The 27,857-nt window shown below is 45.1% G+C and overlaps 1 protein-coding gene and 2 pseudogenes across 1 annotated transcript; 1 reads left to right on the top strand and 2 right to left on the bottom strand.

Annotated features, from left to right (window-relative positions):
* Nucleotides 1-1,127: 1,127 nt before the first annotated feature.
* LOC139013503 (probable RNA polymerase II nuclear localization protein SLC7A6OS pseudogene) lies at nt 1,128-4,441 on the bottom strand (annotated as a pseudogene).
* Nucleotides 4,291-27,279, top strand: ISY1 (ISY1 splicing factor homolog). Its single transcript, XM_070420768.1, has 11 exons — nt 4,291-4,442; nt 10,776-10,798; nt 11,306-11,357; nt 13,121-13,186; nt 13,370-13,412; nt 15,166-15,278; nt 17,265-17,382; nt 22,721-22,843; nt 23,635-23,756; nt 26,283-26,369; nt 26,752-27,279. The coding sequence occupies exons 1-11, from the start codon at nt 4,440-4,442 to the stop codon at nt 26,857-26,859; spliced, it is 858 nt and encodes a 285-aa protein (XP_070276869.1). The 5' UTR covers nt 4,291-4,439; the 3' UTR covers nt 26,860-27,279.
* LOC139014071 (small ribosomal subunit protein eS1 pseudogene) lies at nt 18,073-18,812 on the bottom strand (annotated as a pseudogene).
* Nucleotides 27,280-27,857: the final 578 nt, after the last annotated feature.

Consider the following 27,857-nt stretch of genomic DNA (forward strand, 5'->3'; position numbering starts at 1 on the left):
TAGGGCACATGACCAGGTTGTGGGCTTCATCACTGTAGGGTGGGTGCAGGAAGCAGCCGATTGATGTTTCCCTGACATCTCACATCAATGTTTCCCTCCCTTCCTCTCTGTAAAAAATCAATAAAATATATTTTTTAAAAAACAAAACAGATGATGAATGAGAAGCAAATTTACCGGTTTTGCTCAAAGAAAACTCCTCAGCCTTGGAGGCAGTTTCCCAGCTTGCTATCTGCAATCATGCCATGTACATTCTAAGTATATTTGGCATATTTTAAGTTCAGTGTTTTATGTAAAAAGTACCTGTTTTTTATGCTGTCTCTTCATCAGGGCATGAGCTCCAGTGTTTACTGGATTTTTTATTTAAAATTTATTTTTATTGACTTTAGAAAGGGAGAGGGAAAGAGAGATAGAAACATCGATGGTGAGAGAGTATCGTTGATCGGCTGCCTCCTGCATGCCCCACACTGGGAATCGAGCCCATAATCCGGGCACATGCCCCTGCTGGGAATCAAACCATGGCCTCCTGGTTCATATGTCAATGCTCAACCACTGAGCCACTCGGCCGGGCTGTTTACTGGATTTTTTAAATCAGTTGTTAAATGAGATGAAATGCTCAGCCAACAAAGAATTTGGGCCTCAGAGGGTTTTGTTTTTGTTAATTACCAAAGAAATAGGTACGTGAGTATATTATTGTCATTAGCACATGAGCTTTGAGGCCTCTGGGGCCGAGATGTGGGACCCACAGTAGTCTCGTGTAGTTCTGTTTCCCTCACTAGGGCTGTCCTCTGCTCTCTGTCCCTTTCCCACCCTTCTCCTCCTCTCCACAAAAAACCTTTTTTTTCCATCCTGTCCAACACAGGGTTTTTCTTTTTTTTTATTGCTTAAAGTATTACAGAGGGTATTACATATATGTCCCTTCCCCCCCACCCCCACCCCGGCCCAACCCTTGACAATCCCCTGGCCTCCCCTACCCCCCCCCCCCCCCATCTTGTGTCCATTGGTTATGCTTATATGCATGCATACAAGTCCTTCGGTTGATTTCTTATCCCCCTCCCTCCTGCCCCCCCAACCCTCCCCAGCCTTCCCACTGCAGTTTGACAATCTGTTTGAGGCAGCTCTGCCTCTGTATCTATTATTGTTCATAAGTTTATAATGGTCTTTATTATCCATGAATGAGTGAGATCATGTATTTTTCCTTCATTGACTGGCTTATTTCACTTAGCATAATGCTCTCCAGTTCCATCCATGCCGTTGCAAATGGTAAGAGTTCCTTCTTTTTTACAGCATCATAGTATTCCATCGTGTAGATGTACCACAGTTTTCTAATCCATTCATCTGTTGATGGGCACTTAGGCTGTTTCCAGATCTTAGCTATTGTAAATTGTGCTGCTATGAACATAGGGGTGCATATATCCTTTTTTATTGGTGTTACAGGGCTTTTCAAGTTTCTGTTTTTCATGGAAGATTTGAGTGTGGAATAATGTATGACTTTCTCTTCATTATGGTACCATTTAAATACATATAATGAGCAGTCTGGATGACATAATGCCACTTGGACAACAGAGAAAAGGCACAGTAACACATAATGTGGGACAAAATGAAAGCCATTAGATGGGCAAATGTTGCTTGGGTTTGAGGATGTTCTGTTGGAGTTCTTTTTTTATTTAATTTTCATTGATTTCAGACAGGGAGAGAAAGAAACATCAATGTTGAGAATCTGGGTTCGAGCCTGCAACCCAGGCATGTGCCCAGACAGGGAATCCAACCTCATGGTTGTCACAGGATCCTCAGTCCCAGTCCAGGTCATCAGTGCTGTTATAGCCAAACTCCTTCTGCACATACAAAGGGTATTTGCGCCACATCTGTGGACTGCTATTGCCGCTTTCCTCTTCATTGAGGCTGTCGCATTCATCAGAGCCTCTGGAATCTTCATCTTCATCACTGCTCTCCTCCTCTGGGTACTCATTGCGCCAATTATTCTCACTATTCTCATCATCTTCATCTTCCTCTTTATCAACGTCCTCATCCACCAGCTCACACTCCTGGCTTAAGGGCCGCACAGAGAGGACCTTCTCAATCCATCCTGGAGTGGCCGTCTCCAAGTAGTAAATGTCATGCACATAGTCACCCTTCTGTTCCTCCCGGTGCCCGACACTTGGTCCATCCTCAGATATAGTCAACCGCTCGGGGAGCAACTCTACAGAATTGCAAAGGGTCACATCTGGACCAGATACTTTGCAGGAGGTGGCGGCGGTGGCAGCAGCGGCCTCTGGGTCTCCTTTGTGGACCAGATCCAACAGCTGGAAGCCTGCGTCACTGTTGGCTTCTGGGTTTTCCCCAGGTCATCGGAGAGAAGGCCCGAGGGTCGGTGGCTAGAGGCTACCCTGTAGCGACCCTCCTGCTGGATCTTCCGAGTCTTGTGGCGGATACGCTGAGGGGTGGCCCGGGGTCGGGTCAGAGCGCGCAGGAGCTGGACCAGGACCTCCTGGACCGCCTAGCAGAGGTCGTTGAAGTCCAGGAGTTCCCGACTCTGCGTAAGACAATTTGTAAAACGTATTCCTCTTGAAGGTGTGGACTCTGTGTAAAACAATTTGTAAATCGTATTTCTCTTGAAGGTGTGGGCTCTGCGTAAAACGATTTGTAAAACGTATTTCTCTTCACAGAGACCAACAGTAAGCAGTGAAATATTAATCCAGTCTGAGGAGGAAGTAGCTTGTCCTTGACAGAGCCCGAGTTCCCTTCCCCAAGACCTACAACACCTAGTTCAGTTATGATGGCGTTTTAGCGCTAGGGGTATTTTCTGCCCAAAGTTTGCACAAGATATTTTTCAAGTAAGTTTCTTGTACTTAGAAATGACAAGTTAAAAAAAAAAGTCTTTTAAACTTGAAAAGCATTGTACTCTGCGCAGGGTATTATGGGTATGCAAATGAGGCTGAGTCATCACCCTTGACATTGTACAGATACCTTAGTAGTCACTGGGTGCCTTTGGAGCAACCATTAGAGGGGGAAGCAGAGGTCAGGCTGACTGGGCTCTAAACCTCATTCTGGTTCAACCATCGAAACTGGTTTTTTTCCTTTTTTTAAAAATTAAATCTTTATTGTTCAGATTATTACAGTTGTTCCTCTTTTTTCCCCCCATAGCTCACCTCCACCCAGTTCCCTCCCCACCCTCTGCCCTTACCCCTCCCCCCCACTGTCCTCATCCATAGGTGCACGATTTTTGTCCAGTCTCTTCCCGCATCCCCCACACCCTTTCCCCCACAAGAATAGTCAGTCCACTCCCTTTCTATACCCCTGATTCTATTATAATCACCAGTTCATTCTGTTCATCAGGTCAGGGTTGGCTCAGGGGAAAGAGCGTTGGCCAAACTGTTCAATTCCGGCCACTTCTCTCTTACCAATGTTTCTTTTTTTTAAAAAAATATTTTATTGATTTTTTAGAGAGAGGAAAGGAGAGAGATAGAGAATTAGAAACATCGATCAGCTGCCTCCTGCACATCTACTGGAGATGTGCCCGCAACCGAACCTGGGGCCTTTCAGTCCGCAGGCCGACGCTCTATCCACTGAGCCAAACCGGTTTCGGCTAAAGGTCTTTTGAAGCAAGTCTCAAGAGGCTGGGGTAAACGTAATCAGGTCACTATTTCCTTATGTTAGAGCAGTGGTTCTCAACCTTCCTACTGCTGCGACCCTTTAATACAGTTCCTCGTGTAGTGGTGACCCCCAACCATAAAATTATTTTCGTTGCTACTTCATAACTGTAATTTTGCTACTGTTATGAATCGTAATGTAAATATCTGATATGCAGGATGTACAACCTGTGGGACGCGACCCACAGGTTGAGAACTGCTGAATTGTAGCTATAATCTATATTCAAACTTATATAGTGTCACCAGATTCTTTGTGTGCCACCAATGAGGAATGCTTCTTAGTACACTTGGCAAATCTGAAACCCGCCCAGTCGGTTGTGAGAATTCGGTCCATTCATTGAGAAGAGAGCATGAGAGAGTAGCCACGACAACTTCACACATCCTTAGACAATTGCAGCATTGCTGGTTCCTGCAGTACTGATAATTACCGCGTGAAATTTCGCAGTTGTTCTCGCGAGAGAAAACCAGCCGCCGGGGCAAAGTTGCAGTGCCGCTGCGCAAGCGCAATTTTGCCAACGCCCCATTCTTCCTACGCACGCGCTGGTGACGTCAGAAGTCAAGGGAAGGCCGCCTACGAGAGCAAGTCTGCATTTCCTCCCCTTTCCCTGGCTCATCTCAATTTCACTTCCGGTCCCTTATTTCCGGTTCTTTCCCCGCCCCCTTTTTTTCCTTCCGACAGAAAAATCGGTGGTGCGTCAGTTAGAATCTTCAGTTCCCGCCGGGGTTGGCCTCCCCTGAGGCCAGGAAGTTCTCTGGCCACGCGGTCCGAGGGCGGCCCCCCTCACTTGCACCATGGTGAGTAGGGGGGCGGGATGTAGGAAGAGCGAGCCGGCGGGCCGTGAGGACTCCCAGCACCATCGGAGGCGCTCAGGCGGCATCACTGCGGGCGTCGGGCTCCTAGGCTGTAACCTGGAAATTCTCTTCTTGCCTTTCTTTAGCTGTCAGAATTTGGAGGAGGAAACTGGAATGTCGAGAGCCACCATCTCCCAATGGTGTTTTAATCTGGACGAAGCGCTTTACGTTACAGATAGGGGAAACTAAGGAACAGAGAGGCACAAGGACCGCCCCGATTCAGGGTGTCGGATTGTTTGTCCCCAAGTCACACTGCGGTTGTGACCATGTGTTCCTAGAGTATTGACTTAGGTCCGTTTTTCCCCGCAGGACGTAAACTTTTTGAGGGTAGGGTCTTTTCACCATTGCTTCTTTAATGTCCAACACTGTGTCTGACACGTTGCAGGAGTTCAGTAACGTGTGAATGGGTGTCACAGTGTCACTGCATGAGGGTGTGATCTCTGGGCTGGCGTGGTAAGTGGGCTTCATTCAAGAAGTGCTCACGACGGGTAAACAGGAGAGTGCTGGTACAAAAATGATGCGCATACGTGTTGGTTACAATAGTATTTTCATTAAGTGAGGCCCCCATAAGAAGCACTCGGCGTCATAGGAAGGTTACAGTATAGAATAATTACAACATAAGGGCATAGTGGAAGCCCTTGTAGATTGATGAGCACAAGAGCCTAAGAAGAAAGGAACCAGCTGGCTAGAAGCAGCACTTTCTGTAGGAGGATATGCTCCAGAGTTACTGCTGCATACTGTCCTTTCTGAACTCTGGGGAGCATTGGGCATCTCCTTGGACCTGGATATTTATGGTTACAGGAGTTGTTGGGTATCTACACTAATAAAAGAGAAACATGGTAATTAGCGTACGACCGCTATCCTTTTTATTGGCTAATCAGTGAGTATATGCAAATTAACTGTCAGCCAAGATGGCGCCAGCAGCCAGGCAGCTGGAAGCGAGCATGAGGCTTGCTTGCTGCAGTGAAGGAGGACTCCAACGTTTCCCGCCTCACTTGCCAGCCTCTCAGCTGCAACTCTAAGCAACTATGTACTATGTTGCAAATAAGAAGCTAAACAAAACCCCAGAAACCGGCTTTCATTCAGCCGGGCTTTAGCAACATTGTATCGATGTTTTCAGCGGCGAGGCCTCAGAGCTAAAGCTGGCCCAGAATAAAAAAAAGAAAAAAGAAAACGAGCGGTTGGAAGCTTCAGTCACTCGCTTCCGGAAAATAGCCCTCAGCCCCTCACCCAGACTGGCCTGGCACCCCAGTGGGGACCCCCACCCTGATCCAGGACACCCTTCAGGGCAAACCAGCCGGCTCCCACCCGTGCACCAGGCCTCTATTCTATATAGTAAAAGGGTAATATGCCTCCCAGCACCGGGATCAGCGGAGCAGGGAGGCTCCCAGCACCGGGATCAGCGTGACAGGGGGCAGCGCCCAAACCCCCTGATCGCTCTGTGGCTCTGTGTGTGACGGGGGAGCTCCCCAATCCCCTGATCGCCCTGCGGCTCTGTGTGTGACAGGGGGCGGGGCCACAACGTTCCTATCTGCCCTGCTCTGTGCCTGATAGGGGGGAGCTCCCCAACCCCCTGATCGGCCCTGCTCTGTGTGTGACAGGGTGCGGCGCCCCAAACCCCCCCCCCCCCCACGGGCCCTGCTCTGTGCCTGATAGGGGGGAGCTCCCCAATCCCCTGATCGGCCCTGCTCTGTGGGTGATAGAGGGTGGCGCCCCAACCCCCTCCACAGGCCTTGCTCTGTGTGTGACAGGGTAGAGCCATAACCTCTCCATCGGCCCTGCCCTGAGTGTGACACGGTGCGGCGCCCCAACCCCCCTCCACGGGCCTTGCTCTGTGTGTGACAGGGTAGAGCCATAACCTCCCCATTGGCCCTGCCCTGAGTGTGACAGGGTGCAGTGCCCCAACCCCCTTATCCGCCCTGCTCTGTGTGTGACAGGGGGCAGTGCCCCAACTCCCCTATCGGCCCTACTCTGTGAGTGACAGCGGGGAGCTCCTCAACCCCCTGATCGGCCCTGCTCTGTGCGTGACAGGGTACGGAGCCCCAACACCCCTGATGGGCCCTGCTCTGTGAGTGACAGGGGGCAGCGCCCCAACCCCCTGATCGGCCCTGCTCTGTGCGTTGACAGGGGGTGGCGCCGCAACCTCCCCATCGACCCTGCCTTGAGTGTGACAGGGGGCGGTGCCCCAACCCCCCAATTGGCCCTACCCTGAGCGTGACTGAGGGTGGCATCGCAACCTCCCGATCCGCCCTGCTCTGTGCATGACGGGGCGGCGCCCCAACTCCCCAATCAGCCCTGCTCTGAGCCTGACCAGGGGCTGCACCTAGGGATTGGGCCTGCCCTCTGCCACCCAGGAGCAGGCCTAAGCCAGCAGGTTGTTATCTCCTGAGGGGTCCCAGACTGCGAGAGGGCACAGGCCGGGCTGAGGGACCCCCCTCCCTCCCAAGTGCACAAATTTTTGTGCACCGGGCCTCTAGTTTTATATAACTGTCACCATCACACGTTCATCATCCTGGATACATACCCTTATCACTGATCACTTATAATTGATTCATTGTTTTGGAGGACGTTCCCGTGAGTTCCATGGGAAGAACCATGGCAGAATTCCCAGCACCTAGCATGGTGTTTCAAGCATGGAGTAAGCATTGAGAAACACTGAATTAAATATTTAGGAACTATAGGCTTTAATGAAATACGTAAGGCACAGACCACCTCAGCCTTCAGCAGGATGGATTCCCCTCCGAGAGCCTCTATTTTATTCCTTAGTAGACTAGAGGCCCGGTGCACAAAAATTTGTGCACTCGGAGGGGAGGGAGGGGGGTCCCCCAGCCCAGCCTGTGTCCTCTCGCAGTCTGGGACCCCTCGGGAGATAACGACCTGCTGGCTTAGGCCTGCTTCCGGGTGGCAGAGGGCAGGCCCAATCCCTAGGTGCAGCCCCTGGTCAGGCTCAGAGCACGGCCGATTGGGGAGTTGGGGCACCGCCCCGTCATGCACAGAGCAGGGCGGATCGGGAGGTTGCGATGCCACCCTCAGTCACACTCAGGGTAGGGCCGATTGGGGGGTTGGGGCACAGCCCCCTGTCACACTCAAGGCAGGGTGGATGGGGAGGTTGCGGCGCCACCCCCTGTCACGCACAGAGCAGGGCCAATCAGGGGGTTGGGGCGCTGCCCCCTGTCACTCACAGAGCAGGGCCCATCAGGGGGTTGAGGAGCTCCCCGCTGTCACACATAGAGCAGGGCCGATCAGGGGGTTGAGGAACTACCCCCTGTCACTCACAGAGTAGGGTTGATAGGGGAGTTGGGGCACCGCCCCCTGTCACAGACAGAGCAGGGCGGATCAGGGGGTTGGGGCGCTGTACCCTATCACACTCAGGGCATGGCCTATGGGGAGGTTATGGCTCTACCCTGTCACACACAGAGCAAGGCCTGTGGAGAGGGGTTGGGGCGCCAGCCTCTATCACCCACAGAGCAGGGCCAATCAGGGGGTTGGGGCGCTGCACCTTGTCAAACACAGAGCCGCAGGGCAATTGGGATTGGGGAGCTCCCCCCTATCAGGCACAGAACAGGGCTGATCAGGGGGTTGGAGTGCCTTCCCCTGTCACGAACAGAGCAGGGCAGATAGGGAGGTTGTGGCCCCGCCCCCTGTCACACACAGAGCTGCAGGGCGATCAGGGGGTTTGGGCGCTGCCCCCTGTCACGCTGATCCCGGTGCCGAGAGGCATATTACCCTTTTACTATATAGAATAGAGGCCTGGTGCATGGGTGGGGGCTGGCTGGTTTGTCCTGAAGGGTGTCCTAGATCAGGGTGGGGGTCCCCACTGGGGTGCCTGGCCAGGTCTGGGTGAGGGGCTGAGGGCTGTTTTCCGGAAGTGAGTGACTGAAGCGCCCAACCGCTCCTTGTTTTCTTTTTCTTTTTTTTATTCTGGGCCAGCTTTAGCTCTGAGGCCTCGCCGCTGAAAACATCGATACAATGTTGCGGTCTGGCTGGCTTTCAGTCCAGCTGGTTTCTGGGGTTTTGTTTAGCTTCTTCCTTTTTTTTTTTTTTTTTTTTTTTTTAATATATTTTTATTGATTTTTTACAGAGAGGAAGGGAGAGAGATAGAGAGCTAGAAACATCGATGAGAGAGAAACATCGACCAGCTGTCTCCTGCACATCTCCCACCGGGGATATGCCCGCAACCAAGGCACATGCCCCTGACCGGAATCGAACCCGGGACCCCCCAGTCCACAGGCCAACGCCCCATCCACTGAGCCAAACCGGTCTCGGCTTGTTTAGCTTCTTATTTGCAACATAGTACATAGTTGCTTAGAGTTGCAGCTGAGAGGCTGGCAAGTGAGGCGGGAAACGTTGGAGTCCGCAGTCACTGGAGCAAGCAAGCCTCCCTGTTCGCTTCAGTGCCTGGCTGCTGGCACCATCTTGGCTGACAGTTAATTTGCATATACTCACTGATTAGCCAATGAAAAGGGTAGCAGTCGTATGCTAATTACCATGTTTCTCTTTTATTAGTGTAGATATTGTGCTCATTTATCCCAAAAGCATTTGCCAAGTTTGTTTCTGTGTCCAGTGAAGTGGAGGGTCAGAAAGGAGTTTTAAGTGAGCTCATTTGCTGAGTGTCTATAAACTGCATAACTGATGTCTTCATGTATTTATCTCATCAAGTCATCATGACATGTCTATGAGATAAGAGGTACACACTACTGTTGTAAAGTAGTCTTAGAGAGACTAATTCTTAGGATGGTAAGTTGAAGAGCCGAGAATAAAATTCAGTTACATGACTCAGCAAGAATTCTTTCTACTTATATCCAGAAAACATCTTCCCCGCCTGACATTGTGCTTTTCAGGGATAATTGACTTGGCACTAATACTTACATAAAACTTGTAACAATACTTACATAAAACTCACTTTGTAAAAGTCAGTCTTCCTCAAATTGCATTGCCAGGGAACAGACAGTTGTGATGCTGGATAGAAAGTGCCATGGTGATATACCCAGACAAAGGGTAGCAGTTTAGCTGGGAAGAAGGGGGTCATGAAAGAACTTCTGGGATAGTGATGACAAAGGTAAATTTTGAAGGATGACTAGGAGTTAGTCAGATCCAAGGGGCTGGGGAGCAGACAAAGATTTTAGATCAGTGATTCCCAACGTGGGTGCTACCGCCCCCTGGTGGGCGCTGCAGCGATCCAGGGGGGCCGTGATGGCCACGGGTGCATTTGTTTTAACTTTTTTTGTATTACCTTTCTATTCTGAGTTCAATAAATAGTTTCATAATTTCAAACTTCAATGTTTCTAATTTACACCTTTCTTTACTATATTTTATGAAAAAGGTAGAAACATTAATACATATATCTTTCTGTTTAATTGCTATTAAAATTTTAAAAAAATTAATTTCCAGGGGGCGCTGAGTAATATTTTTTCTGGAAAGGGGGCGGTAGGCCAAATAAGTTTGGGAACCACTGTTTTAGATAGAGGGAGCAGCATAGGTAAAGTCACAGGATTTGGGATATCTTTTAATATATATTTGTAATATGTTTTTATTGATCTTAGAGAGAGAGGAAGGGAGAGGGATAGAGAGAAGGAAATATTCATAAGAGAGAACCATTGATCGGCTGCCTCCTGTATGCCCCCTAATGGGGATCGAACCTGCAACCTGGGCATGTGTCCTGACCAGGAATGGAACTGTGACCTCTTGATTCATAGTTCGAGGCTCAACCACTGAGCCACACTGGTAGCACATAATATATTTTTTAATTTTATTTTTATTTTTATTTTTTATATATATTTTATTGATTTTTCACAGAGAGGAAGGGAGAGGGATAGAGAGTTAGAAACATCGATGAGAGAGAAACATCGATCACCTGCCTCCTGCACACTCCCCACTGGGGACGTGCCCGCAACCAAGGTACATGCCCTTGACTGAAATTGAACCTGGGACCCTTGAGTCCGCAGGCTGACGCTCTATCCACTGAGCCAAACCAATCAGGGCATATTTTTTTTTTTTTTTAAATTTTGAGAGGATGTTTACTAAAGCTAGGGGCAAGGAAGGACTTAGGATAGAAGAAGCAACAGGAGAGAGCCTAGGCAGGGTTGCTTTGGGTCTCTAGAAATGTTATAGGAAAGAAATGAGCCTAGGCTGCTCTGGCTCACTGGAAAGTCAAAGGAAAGGAGCCTTGGAGACAGAGTCAGGGGTTAGCCCAGGATGAGCTGTTGCTGCCCATTGCTCCTCTGGTTGCAAGTCATTTTAAAAATGGATATTTTTCTTCCCTTCTCTCTCCTTTAGGCCCGAAATGCAGAAAAGGCCATGTAAGTATCAACTTGATTTTGTCTGTAAATTTTATGTAACAGTTATTACCACAGAGCTCTTTTTGTATTTGGTCCTTTTGGTACACGTTTCTTTCTCTACATACTTTAAAATAGTATTCCCATATTTTCCCATTTGTTTTCCCCATTAGTGTTTTCTGACAGCTCCTAGAACTTTTCCCAGATGAACATTCATTCATCTGGGGATGGTGCATGGGCTGTGAGAGTGGCAGCTGGGGCACCCCAGGATATTAGCCTTTAACATCTGGATGTGTTGCTCACCACAGTGGTCTGATAAATAGTTTCCCACAGTCCTAACATGGAGTGAAAATAAAGTAAAAACTCATAACTTCTCTGTGGTTTCTAAATCACAACACACACACACACACACACACACACACACACACACACGATGTTAAATATGGTCATGAGCAGATTTACCCTATCCAGGAACTTGGGTGATAAGAGTTTGTGAGCAAGATCTAATGGAGTCTTCTCTCTTTCTGGTAGGACGGCCTTAGCAAGATTTCGCCAAGCTCAATTGGAAGAGGGAAAAGTGAAGGTTGGTGTAAATTTTTCTCATAAGTTGTAAATATCATGAACAAATGTGGTAAAATTCTCTCCTGAGTAGTCTTCAAAACTCCCAATCTTCCTATTTCTTGTCTGTACTTGCTGACACACTTATGAATCTATACAGTTAAATTCCAGGTGTATGTCTTTGTACCTGGGGCAGTGTGAGGATCTGGCTACTTGTCCTTCTGTCTCTTTTGTACGATGATAATTGAGTTCTGATATCCCAGCTCTATTTAATATTGAATAATAGGAAGTGGAAGTGCTGTGGGGAACAGCTCTAACCTGAAACCAATAAATGATCTCAAACTCACAGAGACTCAGCCAGGTTAGGATAAAATGTACCATTCTTTGCATTATTTTATTTTTTTTCTTCAGTTTTTTTGTATTAGTTTCAGGTGTACAGCGTAGTGGTTAGACAATCATACACTTTACAAACTGTTCCCCCTAATATTTCTAGTTTCACCTGGCACCATACATAATTATTACAGTATTATTGACTACATTCCCTATTCTGTACTATACATCCCATGACTATTTTGTAACTACCAATTTGTACTTCTTATTCCCTTAACCTTTTACCCCCGTCCCCCAACCTATCCCCTGCCCTTCTGGCAGTCATCAGTCTGTTCTCCATGAGTTTCTTTCTGTTTTGTTTGTTCATTTATATTGCTCTTCAGATTTCACATAAAGGTGAAATCACATGGTGTTTGTCTTTCTCTGACTGACTTATTTTACATAGCATAATACCCTCTAGGTCAGCGGTTCTCATCCTGTGGGTCGCGACCCTTTTGGCGTCGAACGACCCTTTCACAGGGGTCGCCTAAGACCATCCTGCATATCAGATATTTACATGACGATTCGTAACAATAGCAACATTACAGTTATGAAGTAGCAACAAAAATAATTTTATGGTTGGGTCACAACATGAGGAACTGTATTTAAAGGGCCAGAAGGTTGAGAACCACTGCTCTAGGTCCATCTATGCTATCACAAATGGTAAGATTTCATTTATTTTTAAATAATATTTTTATTGACTTTAGAGAGAGAGGAAGGGAGAGGGAGAGACAGAGAAAGAGAGAGAGAAACATTAATGTGACAGAGAAACATTTATCAGCTGCCTTCCACATGCACCCCAATGGGGGATTGAGCCTGAAACCTAGACATGTGCCCTGACTGGGAATCGAACTGGTGACCTTTTCTGTGCACCTGACAATGCTTGACCAACTGAGCAGCACTGGCCAAGGGCATTCTTCTTTATGGTTGAGTAATATTCCATTGCATATATGTACCACAATTTTTAAATATATATTTTTATTGATTTCAGAGAGGGAGGGAGAGATAAAAATGATGAGAGAGAATCATTGATCAGCTGCCCCCTACACACCCCACACTGGGGATTGAGCCTGCAACCTGGGCATGTGCCCTGACTGGGATTAGAACCGTGACTTCCTGGTTCACGGGCCGAGGCTCAACTACTGAGCCACGCTGGCCAGGCTATTATTGGACTTTTAAGTTGTTTCCATTGGCTTACTGTATTAAATACAATGCAATGAATGTTTTTGCTTATATAGTTGTTTCCTAAATAGAGGCTATAGAGTGGGTTTAAGGCTTGATTAAGATCTGCAATTGGAACTTCAGATGTGTTTAAACCATTAGACATCTTAGATTTCAGGCCTGAATCAGTTGAACGGTGAATGAAGCTTGTACCTTCATACAATATAGTGCTAACGTGTATAATTTGCTTCTTTTTAGGAACGAAGACCCTTCCTTGCCTCAGAATGTACTGAGTTGCCCAAAGCTGAGAAGTGGAGACGACAGGTAAATTCGGAATATGATCTTAGTAGAAGTAACAAGTCTCTAATTGCTTCTTATTACCTAAATGACTCTTAAAACCAAAATTCTAAGTTTTTTAATTACCAGTTTTTTTAATTGTATTTTCCTTTGCTTTTAGACATATTAAAAAGTCATAAGAACTTGCTGACTTTTTTTTTTTTTTTACAGATCATTGGAGAGATCTCTAAAAAAGTGGCTCAAATTCAGAATGGTAAGTTTATCTACTTAAAGTGCTTGATTTTAAAAGACACAATTAGACTTGGGAACTTCGACACACTGTTCTACCTTTTTATTGATTTATTGATTGATTATAGAAAGAGAGAGGAAGGGATAGAGAAAGAGAATATTTGTTCTAGATCTGTGAAATATGCCTTTGGTATTTTTATTTATTTATTTATTTACTTACTTACTTACTTACTTACTAGAGGCCTGGTTCATGAATCTGATGGGGGGCCGATCGGCAGGGCTGGTGGGGAGGAGGGGACGTGGGTGGTTGGCCAGCTGGCCTTGCCCCTGATCCGGGTGTGTGTGGGGGGGCCGATCAGGGGGTGAGGCTGGCCAGGGGGAGGGGCCGTGGGTGGTTGTGGGGAGGGGCCTATGGGGCCCTGATCAGACCTGTTGGCTGCTGCAGTGCGCGTCATAGTGACGTTGTTTGGGTCACTGGGCTTTTATATATAGAGATTTTTATTTATTTTTTGTTAATTCTCACCCGAGGATATTTTTCCAGTTATCTTTTATTTATTTATTTTAATCATTATTTTTTAATGAGGCCTTTTTTTTTTTTTTTTTTTTTCAATTAATCTTCACCAGAGGATATTTTTCCATTTATTTTTAGGGAGAGTGGGAGAGAGAGGGAAAGACAGAGAGAAACATCAATGTGAGAGAAACACATCAATTGGTTGTGTCCTTCACGAGCCCTGACCAGGGCCTGGGCTGGGGAGGAGCCTGCAACCAAGGAACGTGCCCATGATCGGAATCGAACTTGGGACCCTTTGGTCTGCAAATTGACGCTCTATCCACTGAGCCAAACCAGCTAGGGCTGTCTTTGGTATTTTAATAGGAATTGTGTTGAAGCTATAGATTACTTTGTGTTGTATGGATATTTTAATTATGCTCGTTCTTCCAATCCATGAACACCGTAAATGCTTCCATTTGTTTGTTTTTTCCTTTATTTCTTTTGTCAATGTCCTGTTGTTTTTCGAGTACAGGTGTTTTACCTCCTTGGTTTAGTTTATTCTTAGGTATCTCATTTTTTTGTTGCAGTAGTAAATGGGGTTATCTTTTTAGCTTCTCTTTCTGAGAGTTCATTACTGGTGTATAAAAATGCCATTGATTTCTAGATGTTAATTTTGTATCCTGCTACTTTGCCAAATTCATTTACTAAATCTAGTATTTTTTGGTGGAGTGTTTGGGTTTTCTATGTATAATAGCCTGACATCTTCGGGGAATGACAGTTTTATTTCCTTCTTTCCAATTTGGATGACTTTTTCTTCTTGTCTGATTTCTTTTTTCATCTCATTGATAACCCATTCATCATTTAATAACATGCTATTTAGCCCCCATGTGTTTGAATATTTATTAATGTTTTTGTTGTCGATTTCTATTTTCATGCCATTGTGATCTGAGAAGATGCTTGATATGATTTTAGTCTTCTTAAACTTGTAAAGACTTATTTTGTGTTCCAACATGTGGTCTGTTTTGAGAATGTTCCATGTGCACTTGAGGAGAATGTATATTCTGCAGCTTTGGGATGAAATGTTCTGTAAATATCAATTAAATCCATCTGATCTAGTGTGTTGTATAAGGACATTGTTTACTTGTTGACTTTTTGTTTGGAAGATCTATCCAGTATGTCAGAGGGGTGTTAAAGTCCCCTAATATGTCTATTGTTGTGGCATTTATTTTTAGGGGCATGACACTGAGTGGTGTTTTGAAGATATGATATGAGTGTTTTTGTTTTCTAGCTGGTTTAGGTGAATTCCGAATTCGTGACCTGAATGATGAAATTAACAAATTGCTAAGAGAGAAAGGACACTGGGAGGTCCGGATAAAGGAGCTGGGTGGTCCTGATTATGTAGTAAGTAAGCAGCAGTCCCTGTGGCTGTTTGGGATGAGCTTGTGAGATTTTGGGTGGGCTGGATAGGGCCTGAATAGGAGCCTGCAGCTCCCAGCCTGTGCCTGCTAGAGGGCAAGCACTCAGGACATGAAAGAAGGCTTGAAAAAGTGCCTGTTGGCCCTAGCCAGTTTGGCTCAATGGACAGAGCGTCAGCCTACGGACTGAAGGGTCCCTGGTTCTGTTCCAGTCATGGGTACATGTGTGGATTGCAGGCTTGATCCCCAGGAGGCAGCCAATCAATGATTCTCTCATCAGTGATATTTCAGTCTCTCTCCCTCTCCCTTCCTATCTGAAATCAATAAAAATAAATATTTTGAAAAAAGGTACCTGTTGCATGTGGACAGGAAACCTATGAAAAGGATAGATCGGATAATGTTTAAAGACTCCACAGGACAAGGCTCAGATCAGATAGGTTACCTACAGATACCAGCCAGATGTTCCTGAGTAAGCCCCTTGATTTCTCTGGGCCTTGTTTAAAATGACCATGACCCTGCCCAACTGGCATGGCTCAGTGTTTGAGCGTTGACCCATGAACCAGGTCACGGTTCAATTCCTGGTCAGGCCACATGCCCAAGTTGCAGGCTCAATCCCCAGTCGGGGGGAGTGCAGGAGGCAGCCGATCAATGATTCTCTTATCATTGATGCTGAGCCCCAGTGTGGCGGGTGGTGGCCGACTCTGCCACCGAGGTTAGAGTCCGTTCCCTGGTGTGTTGATTTTTCTCCCAGCTGCTGCCTAATCGATGAAAAGAGTTATTACAATGGATGGTGGTGATGATTACATGACATTATGAATGTATTTATTATCAGTTTTATGTAGGCATAAGAATGCTTAAGGTGGTAAATTTTTTTTTCCTCATCCAAGGATATGTGAGGGTGGGGAGAGGGAGGGATGGAGAGAGAGAGAGAGAGAAAAAAAAGAAACATCAATGTATGAGAGAGAATCACATTAATCGGTTCCCATATGTGCCCCCACCGGGAATTAAAATGCTAACCTTTCCGTCCACGGAATAACGCTACAACCAATTGAGCCACACTGACCAGGGTGATGGTAAATTTTATGATATGTGTATTTTTCCACAATAAAAAAAGAAAAGTATAAAGTTCAGAAAAGTATAAAGAAGCAGAACAACATTTGTCATCAAGTTCAGAAAAGTATAAAGAAGCAGAACAACACTTTTAATTGTCTGCAGTACTTGAATATTTCCTTTTTTTGTAATCCTGCTTTTTTCTTTGATCGTCATCTGAGGATGTGTATAATAATAAAAGCCTAATATGCTAATTAGACCAGAAGTCCTTCTGGACGAAGCTGGGGCTTCGAGGGAAGCCCAGGTCCTGGGTGCCTGCCCACAGCTGGAGGGAAGCCTGGGTCGCAGGTGCCTGAGGGAAGCTGGTGCTGGCAGCCGGGGAAGGAAGGCCTATCCTTGCATGAATTTTGTGCAAGGGCCCTTGGTCCCAGCCCCTGCCCGCCATGGCCGGGGGCCTCTGCGGCCTCTGCTTTGGCCCCTGTCCACCACAGCCGTGGCCGAGGGCCTCTGCCACCTCTGCTGTGGCCCCCGCCTACTGTGGCTTTGTCCGGAAGGAAGGACATCCGGAAGGACATCAGGTCTAATTAGCATATTACCCTTTTATTATTATAGATTTTTTTTTATTTAGAGAGAGAGAAGGGAGGCAGGGAAAGAGGGAGAGAGAGAGAAGTATCCATGTGAGAAAGAAATATCATTTGGTTGCCTTCCATACCTGGCTTGACTAGGGACCGAACCCACAACCTGGGTTTGTGCCCTGACCAGAAATTGAACCCCACTATGTTTCCATATATGGGAGAACACTCAACCAACTTTTAGATATTTAGATGGATTTTTTTTTTTTAGATGGATTTTTAAAGGATAAAAAGGTGCCTAATTATTTTTCTGTGTACATAAATAATTTCTCTTTTTCTTTGCCATTAAGAAAGTTGGCCCTAAAATGCTGGATCATGAGGGCAAAGAAGTCCCGGGAAATCGAGGTTACAAATACTTTGGAGCAGCAAAAGATTTGCCTGGTGTTAGAGAGCTATTTGAAAAAGAACGTAAGTAATTAATATTTGTGTGGGTTTTGGCCTCAAATTTTTTTTAAACATTACAAATAGACTTTTACTTGTCACCATTGAAGTAAGTCTGAATTTTAACCCTTTGAGTGCTAACCAATATCCTAGGAACTGTGCTAAAATTGCCAAGGCATTTTTACTGATTTTACAGCAGTTTAGGAAAAAAATTATGAATCGCAAGTAAAGGAGGTTACATATTGAAAAACTTAAGGAAACCTTTACTACATTTGTTTTCATCTTTGGCATATGTTGGTTGCTGATTGTATTATAAAATACTAGTAGAAAAAAAATTTGAACAAAACATATAATGTTAAAATAGAGGGGCACCCTTCTCCAGTATCTTCCACAAAATTGTCCTCTTCACAGCAAGAATTGACATATTTAGCAATATCATCATCACTAATAAAAGCAGACTTAGAACTGGACGCCATTTCGAAGCTTTAGGGCTACAAAATCTGAGTAAACTTCATAAAATCGTAGTACCTGTAAAAAATTAGATAAATGCCAGTGGTCAATTTTAGAACTACAGACATCCGACATCATAAGTAATCTGCACTTAGGTGCCATCTGTCAATAAAGAGTGAACTACTAGCCTCTAATAGTGACACTGCAGGAGGAGCGCGATAGCGCTCCCGGCACTTTTGGTGAAAGACAGGAGGAGCGCGATCGCGGTTAAACAGATTCTTGGGCTGGGGGCTCATATCCATTAGCTCACTTCACTTTCAGAGCCTGTCTCATCCCTAGTGGCTTTGCCAGAACTGCTACCTTCACCATGAAGCTTCATGAGTTTTCTCAATTCAAACTTGTGCTTCTTCAGCATTTTTACTTTTCTGACAAAGACATCATGGAGCAGACAAATAGATTGGCAAGACTTTTCTATGTCTTTTCCAATGCTATCTGGAATCAATTTTTTGACTACTTCTTTCAGGTCATTTGTACCTGTTGGGTCACGATTTTCATCTTTTTCCAGATTTGGCAGACTGTTGATACTGAGCCTAAGAAGTCTTTTGAACCTGATTGCTGTGTTTTTTAGTAAAGCCAACACAGAATAGATGAATTAAATAACTGTCGGTAGTCTTGATATCAACATGAGCTTTAATCATGGGCTACTATTTTTTGAATATGGAAACATTTTGTCACAGGTTAAGATCAATGTCATGAAAATTGGGCAGTTTTTGCCCTGAGTATCCTCAGTAATTAGCTTTAATTTTCTAAATACAACTTCATCATTCTCAGATAAGTTAGGCTCACTTCAAAAACACGACCCTTAAGACCATCAGGTGCAATTTGGGTTTCTTGAGTCCTGTGACTAGTGTTTTTCTAATATTTTTTACATTGAACATAACTCGTACTTTCACATCATACCAATCTTTCTCAGAAAACAGATCAACCACTTTCTCATTGGCTCCCTTTTTGCCACTTTCTGATGCTGCCAGAGAACCAAAAATACTAGCCTTGAATTTATTGGTAATCATCATAACAGTAGATATGCTATATGCTGAGTGCTTCTCCTATATTACTTCTTAGCTGCACAGCAGCCCAGTAGTATCGGAATTATTGTTCCCAGGTTTTTAACAAGAACCTTTAAGCACTAGGAAATGAAGTTACAGACCCAGGATACACAATTGGGGCTGAAAAGTACCTAGAAATGACTAGTGCCAAATTCCACACTCTGCACATACTAGACTCTTATTCTGAATGAGGAGTTCCTCTCTTTGAAATGTCCCAAAATTGCAAGGCAGGATTTTAATTGAATTGGATTCATATTTCACTTACCTATTATTTGGGGGGGGGACCCCCAAAAAACCGACAAGTAAGACCGTGGGCCTAATCACAATAGGTAAAGATAGAGAAAAATCAAGCTGCTCTGTGTCGATCCAAGCCAGGCACCCTTATTTCTCCTGTCCTTTCATGGCCCTGGGAAACTTCAGTCAAACCTTGGCCTTTCACAATGGAAACCACTGGTCTGGAGTTTTCGTGCACAGGCATACACTGGAGATATTACAGGTTCAGTTCCAGACCACAGCAATAAAGCAAATATCTCAGTAAAGAGAGTTATGAATATATTGGTTTCCCAGTGTATATAAAGTTGTTTACACTATACTGTAATCTATTAAGTTTGCAATAATAGCATTATGCTAACAAGTAATGTACACACCTTAATTTAAAAATATTTTATTGCTAAAAAATGTTAACCATCACCTGACCCTTTAGTGAGTAATCATCTTTTTGCTGATGGAGGGTCTTTCCTTGATGTTTATGGCTGATGACTCATCAGGTTGGTAGTTCCTAAAGACTGGTGGCTTTGGCAATTTCTTAATAAAACAACAGTGAACTTTGCCTCATTGTTTCACTCTTCCTTTCATGAATGATTCTCTGTAGCATGCCTTGGTGTTTGATAGTATTTTACACACAGTAGAATTTATTTCAAAATTGGAGTCATACACACACACACGCACACACACACACACACACAATTGGAGTCAGTCCTCTCCAACCTCTCACTACTTTATCAAGTGTATGTAATATTTTAAACCCTTTGTTGTCATTTCAACACTCTCCACGGCATCTTCATCTTCTATCCACTGAGCCAAACTGGCCAGGGCTTCTATTCCATCTCAAGTAACTACTTTCCTTGCTGATCCATAAGAAGCAACTCCTCACCCATTCAAGTTTTATCATGAGGTTGCAGAATTCAGTCCCATCTTCAGGCTCCACTTGTAATTCTAGCTCTCTTGCTGTTTCCACCACATTTACAGTTACATCCTTGACTAGAGTCTTAGACCCCTCAAAGTCATCCATCAGGGTTGGAATCAGCTTCTTCCAAATTCTGGTTAATGTTTATATTTTGACCTTCTCATGAATCATGGATGTTCTTAATGAAATGTAGAATGGTGACTCCTTTTCAGAAGATATTTCATTTATTTGCCCAGATCCATCAAAGGAATCACTATTTATGGCAGCTATCGCCTTACAAAATATATTTCTTAAAGAATAAGACTTAAAAGTTAAAATTACTCTTTGATCCATGTGCTTCAGAATGGATGATGTGTTAGCAGACATGAAAACAACATTAATCTCATACATCTCTTGGGTGACCAGCTGCATTGTAATGAGCAGTAATATTTAGAAAGGAATCGTTTTTTTCTGAGCAGTAGGTCTCAACAGGAGCTTAAAGTATTCAGTAAACCATGTTGTAAGCAGATGTGCTGTCATGCAGGTTTTTTGCCCCATTTATAGACAGGCAGAGTAAATTTAGCATAATTCTTTTTTAATTGATTTATTTTTATTTTTATTTTTTATTTTTATAGAAAGATGGGGGTAGGGAGAGGGATAGAGAAACAGAAACATCAATGAGAGAAACATCAATCGACTGGCTCCTGCATATCCTCTGCTGGGGATAGAGCACATAACCTGGGCATGTGCCCTGACTGGAATCAAACCAGTAACCTCTTGGAGCATGGGTCAGTGCTCAACCACTGAACCAAACTGGCTGGGCTAGTTTTATTTCTTTTATTACTAATGAAATTGATAATTAAATTCAGTTATTAATTGACATTTGTATACTTATGAATTTTTTTCTTCTTAAATTATCAGCTTTATTCTTTGACCAATCTGTTGGGTTATCATTTCTCTCCTCCACAACCCCAAATTTGTATTTATTGATTTTAAGGAGGGAGAGAGAGAGAGAGAGAGAGAGGGGAACATCGACTTATTGTTTCACTTATTGATGCATTCATTGCTTGATTCTTTTTTTTTTTTTTTCTCCTTTTTTCCCCCCCCACCCTTGACAAGCCCCTGCCCTCCCTTACCCCCCAGCATTGCTTGATTCTTGTATATGCCCTGACCAGGGATTGAATCCATAACCTTGCATATCGGATGACACTCTAATCAACTGAGTTACCCAGCCAGGGTGTCATTTCCCTTTTGATTTTCAAGAATTATTTAAATATTCTGAATAGTAATCCTAAGTCTGAAAATATTTTCTTCAGGTCTTTCTCACTTATCTGTTTTGTTTTTTTATAGTTTCTTTTGTGTTTTTTTATATACTTATGTTTTCCCCTAATGTTTTTTTTTTTTTTCGTGTTTTTGGTTATTTTTTTTCATTAAACATTATGGCATTTTCTGTTATCAAAGCACCTTGTGAAAAACAGTATTATTGGGGCTGGAGGCTACCCCATCTCATACACATTCTGCAATTAACTATTCTAAGATATTCTCAATTTTCATTGTTATATAAATAATGCTGTGATGTACATCTCTGTCCATAAAGCTTTGCCAGCTTTTGTTGTTGTTTTTAATTAGGATAGATTCTTTTTTTCTCTTCTCTCTCTTCCTCTCTCTCTCTCTCTCTTTAATATATATTTTTATTGATTTTTTACAGAGAGGAAAGGAGAGGGACAGAGAGCTAGAAACATCGACGAGAGAGAAACATTGATCAGCTGCCTCATGCACATTCTCCAACTGGGGATGTGCCCGCAACCAAGGTACATGCCCTTGACTGGAATCAAACCTGGGACCCTTGAGTCCACAGGCCGATGCTTTATCCACTGAGCCAAACTGGCCAGGGCCTCTTTTTTTGTTGTTGTTAATCCTCACCTGAGAATATTTTCCCATTGATTTTTATTTTATTTATTTTTTAAAAATTTTTTATTGATGTCAGAGAGGAAGGAAGAGGGAGAGAGAGATAGAAACATCAATGATGAGAGAGAGTCATTGATTGGCTGCTTCCCAGATGCCCCCCGAGGCATCTGGGACCGATGCCTCGGGGGGCATCTGGGGACCGAGCCAACATCGGGCACGTGCCCTCAACCAGAACCAAACCCAGGACCCTTCAGTCTGCAGTCTGATATTCTATCCACTGAGCCGAACTGGCCAGAGCTTCTATTGATTTTTAGAGAGAGTGTAAAGGAGGGGGAGAGACAAAGAGAAACATCAATGAGAGAGAGAGAGAGACGCATCGATTGGTTGCCTCCCGCATGCACCCCTACTGGGCCAGCTGGGGGTCAAGCCTTCAACCAAAGTATGTGCCCTTGACTGGAATCGAACCTGTGGCTCTTTGGTCCATGGGCCAATGCTTACTAATCCAATGAGCCAAACCAGCAAGGACAGGATAAATTCTTTTTAAATGGACTAATTGGGTGAACGGTTTCAACACTGATGGATAGTACCACTTATATAATCCAATTACTAGTGTAAAGAAATGTCTTTCATATTTTCATGAACACACATACTATATGCCTCTGTAACAGTGTGTAGGGAGAAGGCTTGAGTGTGATAATGATGGGAAATTCAGCTAAGTTGGTACTCTTTCTTTTAGCTCTTCCTCCTCCAAGAAAGACACGTGCTGAGCTCATGAAGGCAATTGATTTTGAATACTACGGTTACCTAGATGAAGATGATGGTGTTATTGTGCCTTTGGAACAGGAATATGAAAAGAAATGTAGGTCTACAGGCATTTCGTTTCATTATATTTGGCATCTGGTTTCTTTCTCTTGAAATTGGGTTTTTAGATAGTGCTTTATGCCAGAAGGGAGTTTTCTTTGTTGCTAATGGTCCTCAGAGGAAATGATCTGCTAATGCCATAACTCCCAGTAACTATGAGGCAGTTAGCATGGTGTTGGGCCAGAAGGAGCATGTTGGAGAAGCTACAGAGTGTCATTCACCTGCTCCCTGTCCACCAGGATTCCTTCCCAGACTAGCCTTTCTTGAAATCATGAAGTAGTGCCCACTTAAGGAGATTTAGATCTGCTTTAAACACAGGTAATGGGATATCAGTGTAGAGCAAAATGGGTCTCCCTTTCTGAGAGCTTCCTCCATGAGAAGCAAATGCTGAGCCTTTTATGGACATTCTTTTGAACCCTCATGACAACCCTGTGAAGAATAAGTGCTACTCCCCAGGAGGTGCGCTGAACGAGGGCTTTAGAAGCAGGTAGTCAGGAGATGGAGCCCTTTGCCAGCATGCTATATACAGCATCTCTTTTCACATGGGCATATCAGGAAGTCACCAAGGTTGATGAACTGAGGAGGATCTGAGGATGTTCTCTAAAAAGCTACCTTGTAGTGACTTAAGTCAGAGCTGTGTGAGACCAGACTGCCCCTCACATCTGATTCCCTTCGACCAGGGCAGAATGAAGGGTGACCCTTTTCTGAGGGAACATCTTGGCTTTGCCCTGCATGATGTTTAAAGCTTATTTAGAAACCAAAGTAACACCTGCTGTCTCTTGTCTTCAGTCAGAGCCCAGTTAGTGGAAAAGTGGAAAGCAGAGAGAGAGGCTCGCCTGGCAAGAGGAGAAAAGGAAGAGGAGGAGGAAGAGGAGGAAGAAATCAACATCTATGCTGTCACGGAGGAGGAGGTACTGGTGGACAGTGAGGGAGCCTCTGGCGCTCACTTACCTTCTGCTCTGAGTTGTGAAGCCTGGACCTTTTGGGAAGGGTGTCAGTGCAGGTCAAGTTTAGCCACCGCTTTTTGCCTTGCTTGGGGCCTCCTGGTAGGAGCTACAAAGTGCTCTGCAGTTGTGGCTGCTTGAAGGCATTTGAGGGAGGCTATGCTGTGAACCGAGGCCAACTGCCCCTAATGTTGGGCTTTGGACCCTTTGCTGGACACTGTGATATGAGTTGAGGCCAGCTGCCAGTTGTGCTAGGCTTATGGCCACTTATTTGAAGCTACATTTCAAGCTGTGACTGGCTGCCACTTATGCCAGCCTTGGGGACACCTGATGGGAGTTATGGTGCAAGTTGTTGAGACCAGTTGCTGCATATACTCAGTCTGGGGTTGCTTACCAAGAAATACAAGGCATGCTGAGGCCAGCCACTGCTTGTTTGGGGTTTATGCATCTTTCAGTGATTTTAAGAAAGTGCTTATGTGGAACAGCTGCTAGAAGAGGCTCAGGCTGGGTGATTGAGTTGAGTGGGGCTGGATCTCAGGGAATCATGGTGGGGAGAACCATGTTAGCCAGGCTAGATGGGAGGAGGCTCAACAAGGAAACAATGCTGCCGCCAACATTTCTGTCCTGGAGGGAACTGCCCTGACTCCTGCCCCTCCAGCACCTGTCCTGAAGCTCATCTATTTAGTTCCTCCCCATATGTATCTTGCACTTTTCAAGCTGTTGCCCCAGTGCTGGAGCCCAGAGTGAATGAGTTTGTGAGTAAGTCCATTTCCAGGCCCCTCAAGAGGAGTGCCTCGGTCTCCAGCATTCCTCCGTCTCACTTGGATGAATTTTCTGCTTGTTTCCACAGCCAAATGTTATGGGATTCCTCTTCCTGGCACTGGTGCTCTGGGTTGGGGAGCCTGGTATGGGGGTGGGGCCCCTTGTTCCTCACTGGGGACATCCGCAGTGGAGATATCTCTCTTGATTCTTTTTTTTTTTTAAATATATTTTTATTGATTTCAGAGAGGAAGGAAGAGGGAAAGATAGAAACATTAATGATGAGAGAGAATCATTCATCAGCTGCCTCCTGCACACCCCCTACTGGGGATTGAGCCCACAATCCGGGCATGTGCCCTTGACTGGAATCAAACTGGGGACCCTTCAGTCCACAGGCTGATGCTCTATCCACTGAGCCAAACCAACTAGGGCTCTCTTGGTTCTTAATTGCCACACTGTGGGTAAGAGACCTGCAGGTTCAGCATCTCTAGCCCTCCTACCAGTCTTGACATGACAACTTCTATATAGCTTAGTTATAGGACTTTTGTTCAGTTGGTCTCCAGGTTGTTCTCATGACAGTCTATAATTTAGTTGTAATTTTGATGTGGTAGTGGGAGGACAATACAGCATTTACCTACTCCATCATTTTAACCAAACTTTAAATTTAATTTTTTTTAAAATAGATAATAAATTTACAAAGATCAAGAACAAAACAGTATATAAAGATAGTCAACAAAGATTGTCTTTTGCAGCTCTGCCCTCCATCTACCTAGTTCTTGCTGCTGTCACTAGTTTCTATTCTATTTTCTTTCCTACTGCAAAAGTTAGCATAATATACACAATGTTCTGTTGATTTTTATACTTAACTAGAGGCCTGGTGCACGGATTTGTGCATCGATGGGGTCCCTCAGCCTGGCCTGTGCCCTCTTGCAATCCGGTACTCCTCAGGGGTTGTCAGACTGCTGGTTTCCACCCGAAGCCAGCAGTTCGACATCCCCCAAAGCATACAGTAGTGTATGAAGCGGCAGGCGGCTGGGGAGGAGCCTGAGCCTGGGGAGGCGCCATTCCACTCCCACTCATCCCAGCCCCGCTGCGCCTGCTGCTGCCACTCCATAGCACTGCCGTGGAGGTGGGCGAGGCTTGCGCCCCTACAGCTGCGTTTGCCAACTGTGAGCCCAGTGTCTGGTGCCCATCAGTCAGCTAAGCGGCGCTCCTGCTATGGGAGCGCACTGACCACCAGGGGGCAGCTCCTGCATTGAGCATCTGCCCCCTGGTGATATACTAGAGGCCCGTTGCACGAAGAGATTCGTGCAATAGGCCTTCCTTCCCCTGGCTGCTGGCACCAGTTTTCCTCCGGCACCCAGGACCCAGGCCTTCACTCCAGCCGCAGCGGAGAAGCCAAGCCTCTTCAGTCTTCAGTCATCTTCAGTCTTCAGTCTTTGCTCCGCACCTGCATATGCAAATTAACTGCCATCTTTGTTGGGTTAATTTGCATGCTCATCCTAATTGGCTTGTGGGCGTAGCAGAGTGACACCAATTTGCATGTTTCTCTTTTATTACTGTAGATAGATGTTGTTTCTGTATGAGTACAGAACTTCCTAATCTCCCCCTCCCCCCCCACCTTACCCCACCCCCGCCCTTTTAAACAGCTGCAGAGTAGTGCATTTTATAGCACTGCCAATGTTTATTTCATGGTCTCCTACTCACAGACTCTTGGTTGTTCTCTGTTTGTAGTCTGATGAGGAAGGCAGCCAGGAGAAAGGAGGTGAAGATGAGCAGCAGAAGTTCATCGCCCATGTCCCTGTGCCGTCGCAGCAAGAGGTAGGGTGAGCTGCGTTGAATGTGTAGTTTCCCAGGTGCCAGGGGCCTTGCCTCTAAAGGAGACTCCATTGAATGCTTCACTGGGTTCTTTTCCCATCTGTCCATAGGAGCAGCTCTGACTCCTGACCACATGGCGCTGGTCACTGTGCTCATAATAGGGGTGGGATCTAGAGAAGGCAGGGTTTTATCTGCTTTAGAGGAAACTGGTAAATATTCTGTTGTTCACATGCTTCCAGTGGGAGAGAAAGGGACCTTCAAGACGCTCTGTGTATTGAGCTCCTCAATGGCCTCCTTCACGGGGACTCCCTCCTGGCTGGGTTCTGGCAGGACATAGAGGGCTTCACTGAGCAGTGTTGCCTGAGTCTTTTACCCTTATTCACAGATCGAGGAGGCACTTGTGCGAAGGAAGAAGATGGAACTCCTCCAGAAGTATGCAAGTGAGACCCTGCAGGCCCAGAGCGAAGAGGCCAAAAGACTCATGGGATATTAGGGCTGAGTGAGGGTGCTCCCTGGGTCTGGAAACTTGTCGGGAGTTCTTCAGCTCCAGCTGGCCCTTGCATTACCTACAGGGTTCTGCTGTCCTGGGACTACAGACTGGCAGGCCAGTGCGGCAAGGCTCCCTGCTACTTCTTACCATTCGTTCTTTTACCTTTTCTTACCTCAGCTATGGTCTCGGGGGAGGAGTCTGTCCCATCCCTCCCTTAAAGGCTGCCTACATGCTATCAGTTTAGCTGTCACCTTTGTACAAATGTTTTGCTACTGTATGAACCCACTTATTTTTATATTGAATGTATAAAACAGGCTGCTAACTGGCTGCCTATAAGTGTTTTATTTAACCTTTAACTGCCATTTGGTGGGGAGGGTGATCAGTTAGTGACCACCATTAAAAAAATGAAGTTTTTCCCAACAAGACATTATTTGTAACTCCTCTTGAAAAATGAAATGTGTCAACCCTGAGCCCACATCCCATGTGTCAGTAGCCAGCCAGAGCTGTACCTTTTGGGCCTGGCATAGTTTTCTATGGCCTGCTCAGCTTGCCTCATTCCCTCCTGCCCAGGTGGCAGGAAATTGAATTTGCTATTTCTGTTTTATGACTGGTTCTGTAGAGAGCTATTTTTTAAAGTTAAAATTTATTTTTTTAAATTAAATTTATTGGGGTGACATTGGTTAATAGAATCATATAGGTTTCAGGTATAGATGTCTATGATATAAGATCTATATGTTGCATTGTGTACCCACAAACCAAAGTCAATCTTCCATCACCATATAAGGCCACTTGAGAGCTATTTTTATTAAAGATTTTTATATGAAAGGGAAACCTCCATGCCTGCAGCTTATTGTTCCCTGGTCTCCCTGTATCAAGGTGATGATTGCATTAAGCTGAGGTCAGTGGGCAGAGCCAACCTTCCTGTGCCCCCTAAGTGGCCTGGGTGAAAGTACACTGGGATTGCCCAGGAAGCACCCGTTGGATCCAAACCTGCCACCTGA

The sequence above is a fragment of the Myotis yumanensis genome, unplaced genomic scaffold (genome assembly GCF_028538775.1).
Source record: "Myotis yumanensis isolate MYYU_CA2020_CCGP unplaced genomic scaffold, mMyoYum1.0.hap1 SCAF_7, whole genome shotgun sequence".
Lineage (NCBI taxonomy): Eukaryota > Metazoa > Chordata > Mammalia > Chiroptera > Vespertilionidae > Myotis > Myotis yumanensis.